The 14553-nt window shown below is 48.3% G+C and overlaps 5 protein-coding genes across 5 annotated transcripts; 3 read left to right on the top strand and 2 right to left on the bottom strand.

The window, feature by feature from the left end:
* The first annotated feature begins 135 nt into the window (after positions 1–135).
* On the top strand, positions 136–3402 carry BDW43DRAFT_265978 (uncharacterized protein). The gene is made up of 4 exons (XM_032040825.1): positions 136–618; positions 705–1536; positions 1586–1862; positions 1925–3402. Exons 1-4 carry the CDS (start codon positions 338–340, stop codon positions 2752–2754), a joined length of 2220 nt encoding a protein of 739 aa, XP_031903610.1. The 5' UTR covers positions 136–337; the 3' UTR covers positions 2755–3402.
* BDW43DRAFT_265976 (acyl-CoA dehydrogenase) lies at positions 3403–5292 on the top strand. Its single transcript, XM_032040824.1, has 4 exons — positions 3403–3750; positions 3854–4769; positions 4845–4954; positions 5014–5292. The coding sequence occupies exons 1-4, from the start codon at positions 3528–3530 to the stop codon at positions 5058–5060; spliced, it is 1296 nt and encodes a 431-aa protein (XP_031903609.1). The 5' UTR covers positions 3403–3527; the 3' UTR covers positions 5061–5292.
* Positions 5293–6393: 1101 nt separating this feature from the next.
* BDW43DRAFT_307794 (putative ubiquitin conjugating enzyme (UbcD)) lies at positions 6394–7162 on the top strand (the record flags this gene model as incomplete). Its single annotated transcript, XM_032046324.1, has 3 exons — positions 6394–6597; positions 6783–6966; positions 7023–7162. 3 exons carry the CDS (start codon positions 6394–6396, stop codon positions 7160–7162), a joined length of 528 nt encoding a protein of 175 aa, XP_031903608.1.
* A 340-nt stretch (positions 7163–7502) lies between these two features.
* BDW43DRAFT_323115 (VOC family protein) lies at positions 7503–9962 on the bottom strand (the record flags this gene model as incomplete). The annotated part of the gene is made up of 2 exons (XM_032049688.1): positions 7503–9701; positions 9787–9962. The coding sequence occupies 2 exons, from the start codon at positions 9960–9962 to the stop codon at positions 8162–8164; spliced, it is 1716 nt and encodes a 571-aa protein (XP_031903607.1). The 3' UTR covers positions 7503–8161.
* Positions 9963–12468: 2506 nt separating this feature from the next.
* On the bottom strand, positions 12469–13330 carry BDW43DRAFT_307792 (18S rRNA pseudouridine methyltransferase; the record flags this gene model as incomplete). The annotated part of the gene is made up of 2 exons (XM_032046323.1): positions 12469–12945; positions 13019–13330. 2 exons carry the CDS (start codon positions 13328–13330, stop codon positions 12469–12471), a joined length of 789 nt encoding a protein of 262 aa, XP_031903606.1.
* Between the last annotated feature and the right edge of the window lie 1223 nt (positions 13331–14553).

Below are 14553 nucleotides of genomic sequence, written 5' to 3'. Positions count from 1 at the left end.
CCTGGCCTGGGACTACATCATTAGACCTCATCGGGGTTAGCTCCCGGTGATATGCATCACACGTGATTTCCCCCGCCGAACGTTTCCCCATTCTTTTTGCCTCAGGCTGTAAGGTCCCCTCAAGGTCTGGCCAGTGAATTACCAAGCTTCAAACAATATGGGCCTTCAGGCAATGAGGAGTTATCATTCCCTGAGTCACCCTCCTCTGCTTTGACTTCGTTATCGTGACCGTAGATAAAAGCTAACAAGAAAAAAAAAGAAAGGAAAGGAAAAGAAAGAGAAAGACACAGAAAGTCAACTTCTAGCGGTGGCTTTTAACAATGAATGATCCTGGACCATGAAACGCAGTCGCCTTGATTTTGAAGCTAATGGCGATGCATCATCCGCCCCCCCTCCACGGGGTGTTCTGCTCCATCCTGCGCCGGAGGCAGACTCTCGACAGGGATCGGTACACATACCGAAGATATCACGACGAATACGTGCATGTACCGAATGCAAAAGGCATAAAGTTCGATGTGATATGAAGGCAGGAGAGTCGGTCTGCTTCAGATGTTGCCGCATGGGTCTAGATTGTGTCGTTAATAAGAGTCTCCAGACACTGCTAGACGATGAAGCCGAGTAAGTGCACTTCCTTGTCTAAGTTGATTCAATCCCGGTCCAATAAAGTGTACCTTGCCGCTAACCCGATCGTGCTTGCCGTGTAGATGGAAGACAACGATAGAGCATGCAATGACTGATTTACTCAGAAAGGCGCAATTGCCGGAGCTCTCATACTACCAGGCGGTCGGCAAGTCAGCGGAAACATCACACAAGAGAAGCGATCGGCGAGGGTCCACGGTATCTACGGAGGATATTGTACATGTCTCAAGGGGCGACGTTAGAAGAACAGATGCAGTCGAGACAGATGCTATATCGCCAACAGGAGAATCCCACCCAGGCTCCCACGCCGCCCAGCAGCGATCGCAAACTGCTATCGATAGGGAAGAGAAACTATTGGTCACTGCTCCGATGGGCAGCTTGTATGAGGTTACCCAGTTGAGCGATATTCACGAAAGTACCCCTAAGCGGCATCATATCTCGGACCGTGACACCGACCTTATTTCGAGAGGGGTTGTGGACTTACAAGAAGCGGAGGAATTGTTCTACTTCTTTGATCAAGTACTCAATCGCTATCTCTGGGATGGTATAGCTCTTGTGCACAAGGACCTTACATCTGTCCGAACCTCTTCTTCCATGTTGTCTGCTGTCATCCTCACAGTTACAGCCTTACATATGCCTAACAAAGAAAGTCTTTTTGATACCTGCTACACCGAATTCGCGAAATTGGCATCGGAGTCAATGCTTGATAGACACCACACTCTGGATGACTTACGCGCATTATGTATAGGCGCATTTTGGCTTGCAGATGTCAGTTGGAAGCTCTCAGGGTACGCAGTTCGTATTGCAACCGAGCGCAATCTACATCAGTCATACAGGAAGGCTACCCAAGGTTCACCTGAGCACCAAGAACAAGCGAGACTATGGTACCTCCTCTATGTAAGACTTACTCATCAGCACAATACATCTGAGTATCTAACTTGAGCAGACTCTGGAGCACCACTTTTCCATCGCTTATGGCCGACCACCCATAATCCATGAAGATAAGAGTATCACCAATCATAACACATTTATAATGTCTCCCACAGTGACACAATCCGACCTACGGTTGCACAGTCAGGTGGACTTGTTTATTACTCTTACTCGTATATACCACGCTTTCGGTCCCGACGTCGACTTGGAAGTTCCTGAAAGCGAATTTGCTACAATTGACAAATTTGACACCGATATTGAAGAATGGCAATCTGCGTGGTTACCCCGTTTAGGTATAGTTATTTACCAACCTTGCTCGCTGAGTCTTTGCAGTCTAACATAACGGACTGAACAGCCGGAAGCCGTTATGTTGGTGCGTATCCTTATAAAGCCGTCTACCTACACTATCATTTTTCCCGCTTACAGCTGAATTCCGTTGCATTGCGGACGTATCATTGTTCACTATCAGCGCGCCCCTTATCTAACGAGCGAAAGAAGCGTGCAAACCTGGCCATTGAGTCTGCCATTGGCACGCTATTGGTCGTTTTGGACGAACCTGACATCCAGAGGGCTTTGGTGGGTGTTCCGCTGTATCTGCATAGCATGATCACTTTTGCTGCTGTATTCCTGTTGAAGATTGCAGCAAGAAGCTGTTCCAGCTGCATTCCTAGTAAACCGGGAAAGCAGAATTCTATTGCATCAGCGGGTTTGTCCATTGATATTGCATACGTGCGGGCTTTGGTCGGACGGATTATCGAGTTGATGGTTTCATGTAGTAAGCGAGCTAGTGAGCGCCATCTCAGTCACCATATAGCCCGTGGCCTGAGAAAAATGCTCACAGGGCTTGAGGAGTGGGAGAAAAGGAATTCGCACAACGGCCAGACCACAGGACAGAGATTTCATGGCTCATCTTCAAGCTTAATATTCAAGCCGATAATTATTCCAGGGGCCCAGCCGCTGGGCGAGCGGGATAATATATTGGGCCACCCGCCTCCGCTATTAGGCATAGCTCCCCTGTCTGCTGAGAGAGGTAGTGGGGTTGACCCTGCTGTGGCACAATCCAACCAACAGCCAGGTCTCTCACAGGGGTCCGTGGATCCTATGATGGCTGACCTGTGGGGCTTCGACGAGGACTATTTCCCTACAGGGGTTTTTGATTTTCTTCAATCCCAAATGCCGGCCTAATGCAGCCCGTCAGCTTCGCAGGATACTGCTGTGTGATCTATAGGCATATCTGTCGAGTTCTTGAAGGCGACATGCTGCAGAATGGCCGGGCCTTTACCAACTCTCGCACCCTGGGCGCTTAGCTTTACTTATTGGGGGAGATGATGTTATACTAATTATTAACTGGGAACGCTGGAGCGTTCATACAAAGTAGAAGCACTAGTTACGGATAATGCTTCACGGTTTTTCAGGCCGATGAGCCAACTGGGTAGATATCCTGATGTATTGTACATAAGAGTCGAGGAGTGAGCAATTTGACTTGATGTCAGGCCGTCGTGTATAGCATAACGTGGATGGCAAGGTGCCCACGAGCCAAGCAACAGAGCACTATAGTACTCAGTAAGGTATAGCGTGAAGATGGCGAAGTTCTCTTTTCTTCATTGGAAAACACCGCCGGCGAAAACAGAATATGAGCCGAAGCCGATACCATAGTACTACAAAGTATGTACGAGGCGGCTATTGCCCTGGGTTTGCGGAAAGTGGATGCGGAAGTATACAAACCATGGAGACCGACAGCCGGGGCGATTGCCGAGGTCAAGCCTTCCCTTTGGAGTTCCGGCGAATCAAACAGCTTCCCCGCAACATCTAGTTAGTATTTCTGTTCACATCACGACTACCTACTAACTATTGTTTATTGCTCTATATTGCAGTGCCTATATATAGAGCGAGAACTGGTTCCCATTGCTGTCACTTGCACTGTGTGTGAAATTCATCCCATCTACTGATACTCTATCATGAATCAATCATTGCTCCGGGCGACTTCACGCCTCCTCCAGTCGGCAACTCACTTGCGCAAGTCACCCGCAGCTTCATTCAATGCTTCAGTACGCAGCTTCGCCACCGCCTTCAACTGGGAAGATCCTTTGGCTGCGTCAGAGCTGTACACGGAAGAGGAATTAGCAATTCAGGACACGGCACGACAGTATTGCCAAGAACGCTTGTTACCCCGGGTTCTCGGTATGCGTTTCCCCCCTGGCAGAGCTGAGTGCCCATGAGACTCCGAGTCATTTTGCGGTGTGATAATGGCCGGCATGAATGCTGATTCACGAGCCTCTATCAGATGCCTATCGAAATGAGAACTATGATCGCAAAATACTAGAAGAAATGGGTGAACTGGGTCTTCTCGGCGCTAGCATCGACGGCTACGGTTGTGCAGGCACCAGCACCGTCGCTTCAGGCCTTATCACAAAGGAAGTTGAGCGGGTAGATTCCGGATACCGATCAGGGATGTCTGTGCAGAGCTCACTGGCAATGACGGCTATCTACGAGTTTGGATCTCCGGAGCTGAAGGATAGACTTTTGCCAGGGTTGGCTAAGGGAAAGATTGCTGGTTGTTTTGGTCTCACAGAACCTAACCACGGCTCAGACCCTGGTTCTATGGAAACAGTTGCGCGAGAGCATCCTACTAAGAAGGGCTATTACTCGCTTTCGGGCGCGAAGACCTGGATTACTAACTCCCCCATCTCCGATATTATGATAGTATGGGCCAAGTTGGAGAGCACGGGTAAGATCCGTGGGTTTGTGGTCGAACGCGACCAATGTCCGCCAGGCACCTTGGAGACTCCGGCCATCAAAAATAAAACCGCTCTTCGGGCATCTATCACCGGTATGATTCAGATGGATGGCTGCCCGGTCCCTAAGGAGAATATGTTTCCCGAGGTTGAGGGCCTTGCGGGACCTTTCACCTGTCTTAACAGCGCTAGACTGGGCATCGCCTTTGGCGCCATGGGGGCTCTTGAAGACTGCCTCAGCCGTGCCCGGACCTATGCTCTTGAGCGAAAGCAGTTCAAGGGCAACCCGCTGGCCAAATATCAGTTAATCCAGAAGAAGTTGGCAGATGCAGCCACAGATGCAGCATATGGAACGTTGGCAGCGACTCAAGTTGCCAGGCTTAAGGATGCAGGCAAATCGACGCCTGAAATGATCTCCATGGTCAAAAGACAAAACTGTGACCGGGCTCTGGCCAATTCTCGAGTGTATGCGGCCCTACCCCGTACTCTCGTTACTAGTTGAGACCCTGATGCTAATATTACTCCTTGACCATCCAACAGTCTCCAGGAAGTTTTCGGCGGGAATGCGACGAGCGACGAATACCATATTGCCCGGCATGTAGCTAACCTGTTTGTGGTGCAAACGTATGAGGGACAGAGTGACATTCACAGTGAGTACCCGACCGAGTTGAAATCTCCATCTCTTTTCTCTTCATGCTGATTGGTCTAGCATTGATCCTGGGGCGTGCGATCACTGGAGTCCAGGCGTTTGTTTAGAACCCGATGCCAATGTAGAAAGGCTTGGATTACTGAGAGAAAAATGTCAAGTGTACATGATAATATAAGAGTCGGGCTGAACGCAACAGAATACAACATTGTAGGCGCTACATGAAGTCCCACAAAATGACAGTTTATCTTACTCCTTCCTCTTTGACTTCATTCCCTATTAGTAGACCCTTCGAGAACCGGTGCCCTATATGCACGTGATAGTAGACTGCGCCACGTGGACACGTGTATGTATGTAACAAAGAACCGTTACCCTCCTATTATTGGTGATTTAGTAGGTACATACATGTGTCACCATATTGAATAGGAATTTAAGAATGCAGTAGAGCTTTCTACAATGTCACTGCGGTACGAAATATAACTGAAGAGAGTGGAGTGAAAACAAATAGTAATGTACATATGTAATTTGGCAGACCTTTAATTGGCACAGTATATACCGTATGTGTCAATTTGATGGGAATGTTCCTTTATCTAACTTATTTAGGACCCCCAAAAAGATATATACATATACGTAAATATATATAGAAGAAACAGAAAAAATTAAGGAGGACCCGTTTCAGAACTGAGTTTGACCAGTCATAGGCAAGATAGACAAGAAGCCATGGCTGAGAGTGGCGATACTTTAATCTTTCCAAGCAGCTGCACAACTTCAGGTGATAGTTAATTGTGTGTGCGTGTGTGTAATACATTACTAAGTACGGAGTACAAGTTCACTAAGATTTCTGGCAAGAAAATCTCTCATCAGATAGCGGTGACTGTGGCTGAGAGGGGAGGTACGGTACGGTAAGGTGTTATGACCTGTAATACGGTCACTGGATCCCGCCTCCTCGCTCATCCACCTTTCCCTTCTCTCGCTCCCTCTCTCTTCTTTCTCTTTTTCTTCTTTCAGCCCAATTCCCCTCTTTCCGACGTAATCAGTCTCACTGTGAGTAACTTCACCACCACACCTTTTGTTCTTTCCCCACCCCCTTTTAAAAACAATAATGTACTTTTTACTCTCCTTCTATCCAAATGTTTCTATTTCGCTTTCCACCTTACTGACTGGTTCCTGTGGTGCAGATTTCTAAATTCGATACCAACCGCTCTGTTAGCTGAGTGGTAACTCTAGAAGACCTACTCTCCCTTTTCACATCACACCCCTACAAAAAATGGCTCTCAAGAGAATTAACAAGGAACTCACTGACCTCGGCCGGTAATTACTCTCTGTCTTGATCTCCCCTTATTCCCCCGTCATGCTCTGGGTGCGACACCCCACCACTGCGGGGTGTTATAAATCGCTTTCTAAACCACACACCGTCATTTGATTTACTCGCCGTCTTCCGAAATGCTTACATCCACGATTTTCATAGTGATCCCCCGTCCTCCTGCTCCGCTGGACCTCTTGGTGAAGATCTGGTATGATTTCCCGGAAACCCCGTCCATTCCAACTCGGTTCGGTTGGGGTTTTTTCATGGTGTCGCGGGACCAACTCTGCGAACCAACTCACCACCTCTTTATCATCCTTACATTGCAAACTGTTGTCGAGCGGGTTTACTGACAGACAGTTCTGTTTATAGTTCCACTGGCAAGCAACTATCATGGGTCCTGTGAGTTAAATCCCGATCATGCGTCTTGACGTCGGCTGGAATACTTTTCTTTTGGCGGATAGGGGTCTTCGTGGCCCGACCTTCTGGCATACTTAAGAATTTCCTACTGACGCAACTTACCAATTAGGGTGACTCTCCATACTCGGGAGGCGTTTTCTTCCTCACAATCCACTTCCCCACCGACTACCCATTTAAGCCGCCAAAGGTCAACTTCACCACTCGTATCTACCACCCCAACATCAACTCAAACGGCAGTATCTGTCTCGACATTCTTAGAGATCAATGGAGCCCTGCTCTGACAATCTCTAAAGGTTCGTCATCTCACATCCCGTGGTCATCACTTTGGAGACTAACCATAACTTCTCAGTGCTACTGTCGATCTGTTCGATGCTCACAGACCCCAACCCGGACGATCCGTTGGTGCCTGAAATCGCGCATGTGTACAAGACTGACCGCCCCCGGTATGAAGCGACCGCCCGCGAATGGACCCGGAAATATGCTATTTGATCTTCGAAATTCAATGTAACACGGCCGCTTCGGTCTTCCAAATCGCTTCTGCGTCTTTCATTCCGTTAGATCAGATCCGAAGCCTGTTGTACCGTGATCGTAGATCCTTTCCTTGTTTTCCATTTGCGTGTCTTAAATTACCTGTTACCCATTTTCTTTATCGTTTTCTCCTCTCGGCGGGAAATGTCATATCCAACGATCATTATGACCAATACTCATGCATTCATGGCATCTTTTTGTTTCATTCAATGGAGTCGGGCAAATTACGTGATGAGCATATAGCCCAAGGCTCGTGGGTTCTTCCTTGGGTCGGGGATGGATGGAGGAGGATGGTGCTGGTACGGTCGTGAAGGCTCTGAGATCGTGTGAGGATGTCGGTGTGATGGTGTACTGGTGTTGGCGTTTATAACAGATAGCAACTATCGAGGCAAGAGTAGTAATCCAACCCAGTTTACCGGCGATATATTATTATTAGGGAGGGTATGTAAGTTGGCCATAGATATTGAATTTACCTTCCTGAGTATGAGCTGAGGTCTACATGTGCATTTGTCACATAGTTTTGCGGCCGTTCCAAGGGAAAAAGACAACTTCACAGTGGTATATACAAACGTAAATATCTCTGGACACCTAGTAATATGCACTGGCCTAAAGCTGGGGATTAGATGACATTTATCTCATGGGGTCCATTCCCTATCTGCGTTGTGTTCTGTCAGGCTGGAGGCTTCCTGTTCGTATTGTCCCTCTTTCTTAAGACGTATTCATCAATATGAAAACATGGTCGACTGTAAATTCGATCCCAAATAACGATAGTTTCTCCTAATATATGACAAACGAGACGCCGGTTGCGATGCTATGAACATGCCACACTGAGATTATAAGTCGCCATAACATAGAACGTTATAGAAGAAAAAGAGCAAGAAAAAAGAAGAAGGGATGTAGAGACATAGAGAAGAGGAAATAAAAAAGAGACAAGACGGGCACAGAGAGCAAAAATCATCCCTATGCAACTTGACTTCCCCTCCGGCTGCCGACCTTGGATGGCGCTTTGGAGCCTCCCGCTACGTTGCCGCCTGCCTTGATGGTCCGCTGTGACGCTCTGGAGGCATGACTGGAGACCTGACTCACACTGTCACTCGGTTTGACAGGCTCGTCAAATTTGCTGGAATGTTTGGAAACACGGGAGGCTGATTTAGAGGCGTGGGAGCGATGAGAGACGGAAGATCTCCTCGAATCATCAACTTGGCTGATCGAGTCATCAGGAGTGACGTTGGTTTCGACGTCGACATCGTCATAAACACTCTCTGGGAGTGGAATGTTGCGAGCAGAAACACCCGATTTAGCACCGCTGCGGTAGGATGCAAATGACGCTATGGAGCCTTCGGGGAGCGGTACGTTGCGAGCACTACGGGTTGCTGAGATAGTGCTGCTGGAATGGGATCTTGCTATTGAGTGGCGAGACGAATGGTGCGAGCTGTGTGGTGAGTGACGGTCTTGGTAGTTTGACTTGGACGGTTTGATCGTCGATGATGAATACACACTGCCCGAATCCATCGCCCGTGACTTGTCAAGGAAGCTGCTGATCAAAGTGCTTTCATAACCTCGGGAATCCATCGGTGGTTGGTATTCGATCGCCCTGATAGGGACGTCGCTGCCGCTGTACACACTTCCCTCAGAGGCCCGGCGACCATTCTGATCAAGGTATACACTATCCCCACCTCCTCGTGGAATATATTCGGTGCCTTCGTAGATGGTGCTTGCACGAGGGTTCTTTGAGGTGACACTGCGAGTCAAGGTTGGACGGACTTCTGACTGGGAGTATGTACTTCTGGCAGGGGGAGCCTCGATAGCTCTAAATTCTTGTAGTTCCTGCGTGGGCGTTGAGGCTTGAGATGGGGATATAAGCTGAGCGAAATCACGGGGAGAATATCGCGGCGGGGGTGTAACCTCGGAGGGTTCTGAGTCGCCCTTCGACATTGCGTATGCAATAGCTGCGCCTGCAGCAGCTCCAATAAGAGTACCAACAATGGTCTTCGCTGCCTTACCGTCGTCAGTTTTCTGGGTGGTATGATGCACTACATATGTTGGCGACGGCGCCGGCTGAATGTCGCGCGAAACGACCGACGGCGCTCCCCGTTCCAAGGGAGCAGCCCGCTCTACGGCAGTTGTCGCCCTGGACACATATGATCTGGTTTCAGACCTGGGAGGGGCCACACTTTCAGGCTTGACAGAGCTGGCTCGACTCGTCGCTTTGGAGACAATCGAGGGAGCCGCCTTAGATACCACCGAGCCATTTTCAAGCAGAGCTAAAGCTGACCTGCTGACCTCTGACCTGGCTGAGGAGCTGCTCGGTCGGTAAACGGCCTCTATGCTATTGCCATCAACATCGATGATGGCTGCACTGTAGTAACCAGATTCTGAATCGCGGGTCTTCGGCTCCCCATGAATCTTTCCACCAGCTTTCAATGCATGAATGAAGAATGAGCCTACTGCATCCTTTGATGGGGCAGGGAATGCGACATGTGCGGCACCAGCTGGCACTCTAGAAGCAAGTCAACACACGGTCAAGCGCAAAACTCTGCTGAAAGGGGGCGGGATTCATTTTATTTCCCGGTTTTTTCCCTTACCCCGGTTTCTGCTCTGTTATCCAAAAATCCGCCGGCTCCCCGGGGTTCTGGCCGAAGCCAATATAGTCGTCATGGCGACCAATAAAATGGTAGCCCAAGGGTTGTAGGCAGGAGAGAAAAAATGAGGTTGACGTGGGGAGATGGGAGACGGTTAAAGTAAGATGTGACACAGGCATGTCTATCTGATGAAGGAGTAGACTCGCTAAGTCTTCGGCGAGTACGCACGTGAAGGCTGGGTCACTTAAGAAGGGATATGCTGTAGGATGTCGAGGAGATGCCAGATGCTTTCAAGACTTCGTGCTCACAAGCAAAGGCAGAGTAGATTGGAAAAGGTTGCAAAGGTTGAAAGGAGAACGTATGGCAATATGAAGAATGTAAAAATGTACGCACACCAATGCCACGTAAGAGTGAAATGAAAGGAAGAGCAGGGAGCAACAAAGTGACAAGATATATTATTTCAAGGCCAAGCTATCTGGACGGAGGGATATCCCAAAGGTGCCCAACTTATATCCAATCAGGGATGATCGGAAGCTAACGAAAAGATGGATTTGTTCCGGAAGGAAACTGCCCGCTCTAGTGATGCAAAACACGGTCTAGCATAGCAGGCATTATAGCATAAGCTCGTCATGCGTCTGAAGGCAAACCACCTTGAACGAGGTATGCACCACCAAGACCGGTCTCTGAGTACTCTTACCGGAAAAGATGAAATCTTGTTAGGAGACGGTCAAGAGACCCATGATGCTACCTATCGGTGAAGCTAGAAACGAGGGGAATGGAAAGCCCGCACACGCCAGGTCATCGTGGGGGAGCCTGACGGACGGTCCTGTAGGTGGCCCTGTCCGGCATCGGATGGGGCGCCTATCAGGAAACGGTGGATACTGCAGATGAGCCGAGCACAAACCGCATCATGTCAGAAGTTGAAGTGAATGAGGCGACGATACCAGGGTTGAGGTGGAGGATGACGATTGGTAGTTAGTGGTGGAGTCGGTGGTATTGACCGCAAGAGAGAAGGAAAAAAAGGAGCCGGGAGTAGATACTCCATACTTCAAAGTAGAGATGATAAATTTTATATAATTTGAATAGGAGCTAATTAGACTTCACAAGATCAATGGATTGGGCTTCCGGTCTTGAATGAAACTTGCAAGGGGTGACTCGATGCTTTGTGTTGAAGATGATTGATTTGGTTCCTGCTTTGGGCACTTCTGCTGCTGTTAGTCGCTGGATGGCGCTCTCTGACCGCCAAACAACATCCACTCATCGTGGATCAAAGTCGACGAATGAGGGAATGTGACTTCGAGGGTTATTTTTTTCCGGAAGGAAAGTGAAGAAAGTGAATGAGCTGGCCTTACTGTGTTTCAGGAGACTGGGCCATAGCATTGGTTAGCTCTAGTAATGATCAGCCTATCCTTCGTTGGATGATTTTGCGCGTAACCGAATTTCCCCTCTAGAAATGCCACATGAAATCAACTCGTCCACAAGTGAAGTGAAGCGGGAGATCCACCTCAAGGAATCGCTGCGATGTCTGCATGCCACGTTGAAGAGAGACCCTCATTCCCAGCCACTCGAACCACCCCGATCAATACTTGCATATGAAGCGATGCAATTCTCCATTCTGGGTCACTCGTGCATTGGCTCTGGGACTCCACGCAGAAGAAGACCTGATGTGAGTCAGAGAAAAGGGGAAGGAGGCAAGAAGATGAGGGAGGGGATGAAAAAGAGAGAGTGGAAGAGCTGAGAGACCTCAGGCAGCCGTTCTTTCTTTTCTTTACCTTCAGTGATCACCACCTGATAGTTAAGTAGCAATCTCTTCTCCTTGTCATGAACCCCCTTTTTTTTCGTTTTCTTTTTCTTCCTTTTCTTTGCAGTCCTGCATTTTACTGGATGTAGTGTGTGTGTAATGCATACATCTCACTTTCTTAATGTATGCGGGCATTTACTGCGAATATTTATAAGTTTGATAGCCTGTTACCCTACTATGGAAAGGAACCAAAAAGAGAGAGAAAAGCAAAAAAGACGAAAGAAAAGAAAAAGGGGGTAAAGGTGACTGATTAAGCATGAGCGCTGAGCGTCTTGTCCCAAAGACATCCTTAGTAGTTTATTTCCCCATGATATCCGTGTACTTAATTCTAGTATTAACAGTCACATCATCTCTTGGTCTTCAGGCGCGATACAAAGCACCAGCACTGTACAAGCCTTCACACGAAGGAAATCGAAGAGATTCAGAGTGTGGAAGAACGCAGAACCTCGCTGGGGATGGCCGAACTGCAAACACTGGTGGTAGAAGAACTCTTAAAAGAACCCAGACCACACCCTCACCACGTTCTACCGCAGAGGTCTCTGGTGCCCACTTGATAAGGGAAAGCTATCCAAACGGAAGCCGACAGCGCTAGAAAAGAACCCTAATATAGTGACCATGTAACCTTCGGTATCGCGCGACGCTGAAGGTTGCCACGATACACAAGGAACCGGAAACGCAAAAGACGTAAAAAAAGCAACAAGAGACTGCAGGTAGTGAGCCCCGAAAGGTAGCAAGGAAGTGGCACAGAAGAGGCACGTCCTTCCAAAGCTGGTACTTGGCTACCCCTTAGAGCTCAAATTGGGTGAGTAGTCGCAAGGAAATTCGTTACCTCGTCAAGCTTCGGCCGTTCCTATCGATGGAAGACTGTATTCGAAGCGTACAAATCATACAATATCCCACACTTCCTCAGCCGCGTGACAAAACTTGCTGCACGCAACGCTAGCACTCAGACTATAGTTACTGATACTAATTGTGTCGTCTTTGAACGAATCCGCGAAGTCGTCATGGCCCTTGGCCATGGCGCCCACAAATATACAGACGCTCTCCTTAGGACCCAACGACTCGATGTAGTCTCTGGTCCGCACCACAGGAGCCTCATAACTGAGGGTCACCTTGCGGCAGTTTGGAGGCAAGTGATCAGTGATAGGATTCTTGATTACTTTAAGTAGCTTCTCCTGGGAATTGGTGGATCGGATGGAAAGCCGGTGCAGGAGCTGGACCATAAGGCCAGCAAAACGCTTGAAGGTACGTGGAATGCGAACACTCGGATTCACTTCGATCAGGACGCCTTTGGCCGTGTGTATGTAAATTTGAAGCTTGCCAGCCTTATTGACAGGGGAGTCGAGGAGAGTGAGGAGACACTATGACGAGAGCCCGGTCAGCTTCCCTAACTAGAGGCTCATATTCGGTGTGACTAAGACAACAGGGGTGTACCTGATGCGTGATATCTGGTCGAGCTTCGCTGATGTCTCTGTTCATCTTGCGCATCACACCAATATGCTCGTCGCTGTTTAGCAATGAGTACTTCTCATCACGACCAGCCCCATTGCGCCCGCCGTGAGAGGCTCGATAGGTTTCCAGGCTAGCATGAGAGAGGACAACGATTAGGCGTTGAGTTTCCTTGTCCTGGGCAGCAATGGGAACATGTTGCTCTGCAACAAGCTGAGGTAATTCGGGGGGCGGACAAGACTGAGTCCCTGAAGGTTGAATGCGGTTAGCATACTGTGCGGTATATTCTGATTGCATGTTGGACGGAAGGTTTAGGGAGGGGTCGATGGTCGCGGGGCTGGACTGGGAGAACCACGATGAAAGCGGGGGTAATGAATTTATTTGGGGTGACACAGGTGTTGTCTCAAAACGTTCGTAAAATGAACGCAGGGCGGAAAATAATAAATGGATAGGACGGTGTCTTGAGGCAAGTTCAAGTAGCGAGATCTTCGGCTTGAAGCGCTAGTCACGAAAGAAAGCAAACGGGGATGGTCAAGGGATTTAATAATAACCAAGCAGAGGACAAAAAGCCTCTGAGCATGAACGGAAGGTGGTGGATATAACTGAGATAATGGGGATCTCCACAGGGAACATACTCGCACGCTTTCTCTTCCCTGCCGCTTGAATATCCTGTGACATGATGTCGGAGGTGATTTGAAGTAGATTTAAAGAGGTTTCGTTTGTTCTTTCTTTCCCTCGAATATGAGAATTGGAAATAGGAAGAAAAAGGAAGGCAAGAGAGGGGGAGGAAAAAAATTGCCAGATAATAAGATGAGCCGATCACTTGTGACCCAAAGTATAAAAGGACTGAATTAAAAGACACAATCCTTCTTCTCTGTTTGTCGCCTACTCCGTAGATTAACTCAAGCGTGCGCTTCTACAAAGATCTCGGAGTTGAGAAGATGAGAAGGGTGTGATGACTGCGGGTTGATTCGCAGACAGCGGAAAGAAGAAGAAGAAAAATTCAGACCAAACACAGCTGCACCATCGGTCCGCCTCAGGAATCAAACAAGTCTGCTCCGGACCAACTAAACTCAGGTGGGATAAGTCAATCCCTTTCTCCCTCAAACTGCTCCACTTTTCCTTTCCCAGACCTCCGCATCGTCGGTTTAGAAAGTAAGAACATACTACTATCTAACCTTAGTAGTATGTATTGCCTACTATAGGTAGGCTCTCCAACTCTCAAAGTTACCAATTTATGGACAGCGTCATTGTTCTCCAGGTTCATCTCTATGCTGATCCTAGGTATATATTTCAACCAACCCTTAATAAGCTTACAAGTCTTGACATGATGATTCGTGTCTCATTCTCATTTCGGGTCAGCACTAATCAATCATCAATAATATACATAATAGACCATCATTGGCGCCCACGAATACAGATGTTCCGTACCAATGTTGTCACGCCTTTTGAGGTTACAATAGGCAAAGTACGTCATGGACCCTTGGCCGACCGTGAATTTCGAATGTGCTTACCCAAAT

Source organism: Aspergillus alliaceus (genome assembly GCF_009176365.1).
Source record: "Aspergillus alliaceus strain CBS 536.65 unplaced genomic scaffold BDW43scaffold_7, whole genome shotgun sequence".
In the NCBI taxonomy this organism is placed as follows: domain Eukaryota; kingdom Fungi; phylum Ascomycota; class Eurotiomycetes; order Eurotiales; family Aspergillaceae; genus Aspergillus; species Aspergillus alliaceus.
The sequence above is the reverse complement of the archived record's forward strand: the minus strand, read 5'-3'. Positions and strand labels throughout refer to the sequence as shown.

Bases quoted from the DNA above. Each gene is read 5' to 3' on its own strand.
- BDW43DRAFT_265976 (XM_032040824.1), top strand. From the start codon at position 3,528: ATGAATCAATCATTGCTCCGGGCGACTTCACGCCTCCTCCAGTCGGCA. The intron at 3,751-3,853 runs GTATGCGTTTCC...AGCCTCTATCAG, and splicing joins CTTGTTACCCCGGGTTCTCG to ATGCCTATCGAAATGAGAAC. The intron at 4,955-5,013 runs GTGAGTACCCGA...TGATTGGTCTAG, and splicing joins GGGACAGAGTGACATTCACA to CATTGATCCTGGGGCGTGCG.
- BDW43DRAFT_265978 (XM_032040825.1), top strand. From the start codon at position 338: ATGAAACGCAGTCGCCTTGATTTTGAAGCTAATGGCGATGCATCATCC. The intron at 619-704 runs GTAAGTGCACTT...CTTGCCGTGTAG, and splicing joins CTGCTAGACGATGAAGCCGA to ATGGAAGACAACGATAGAGC. The intron at 1,863-1,924 runs GTATAGTTATTT...CGGACTGAACAG, and splicing joins TGCGTGGTTACCCCGTTTAG to CCGGAAGCCGTTATGTTGGT.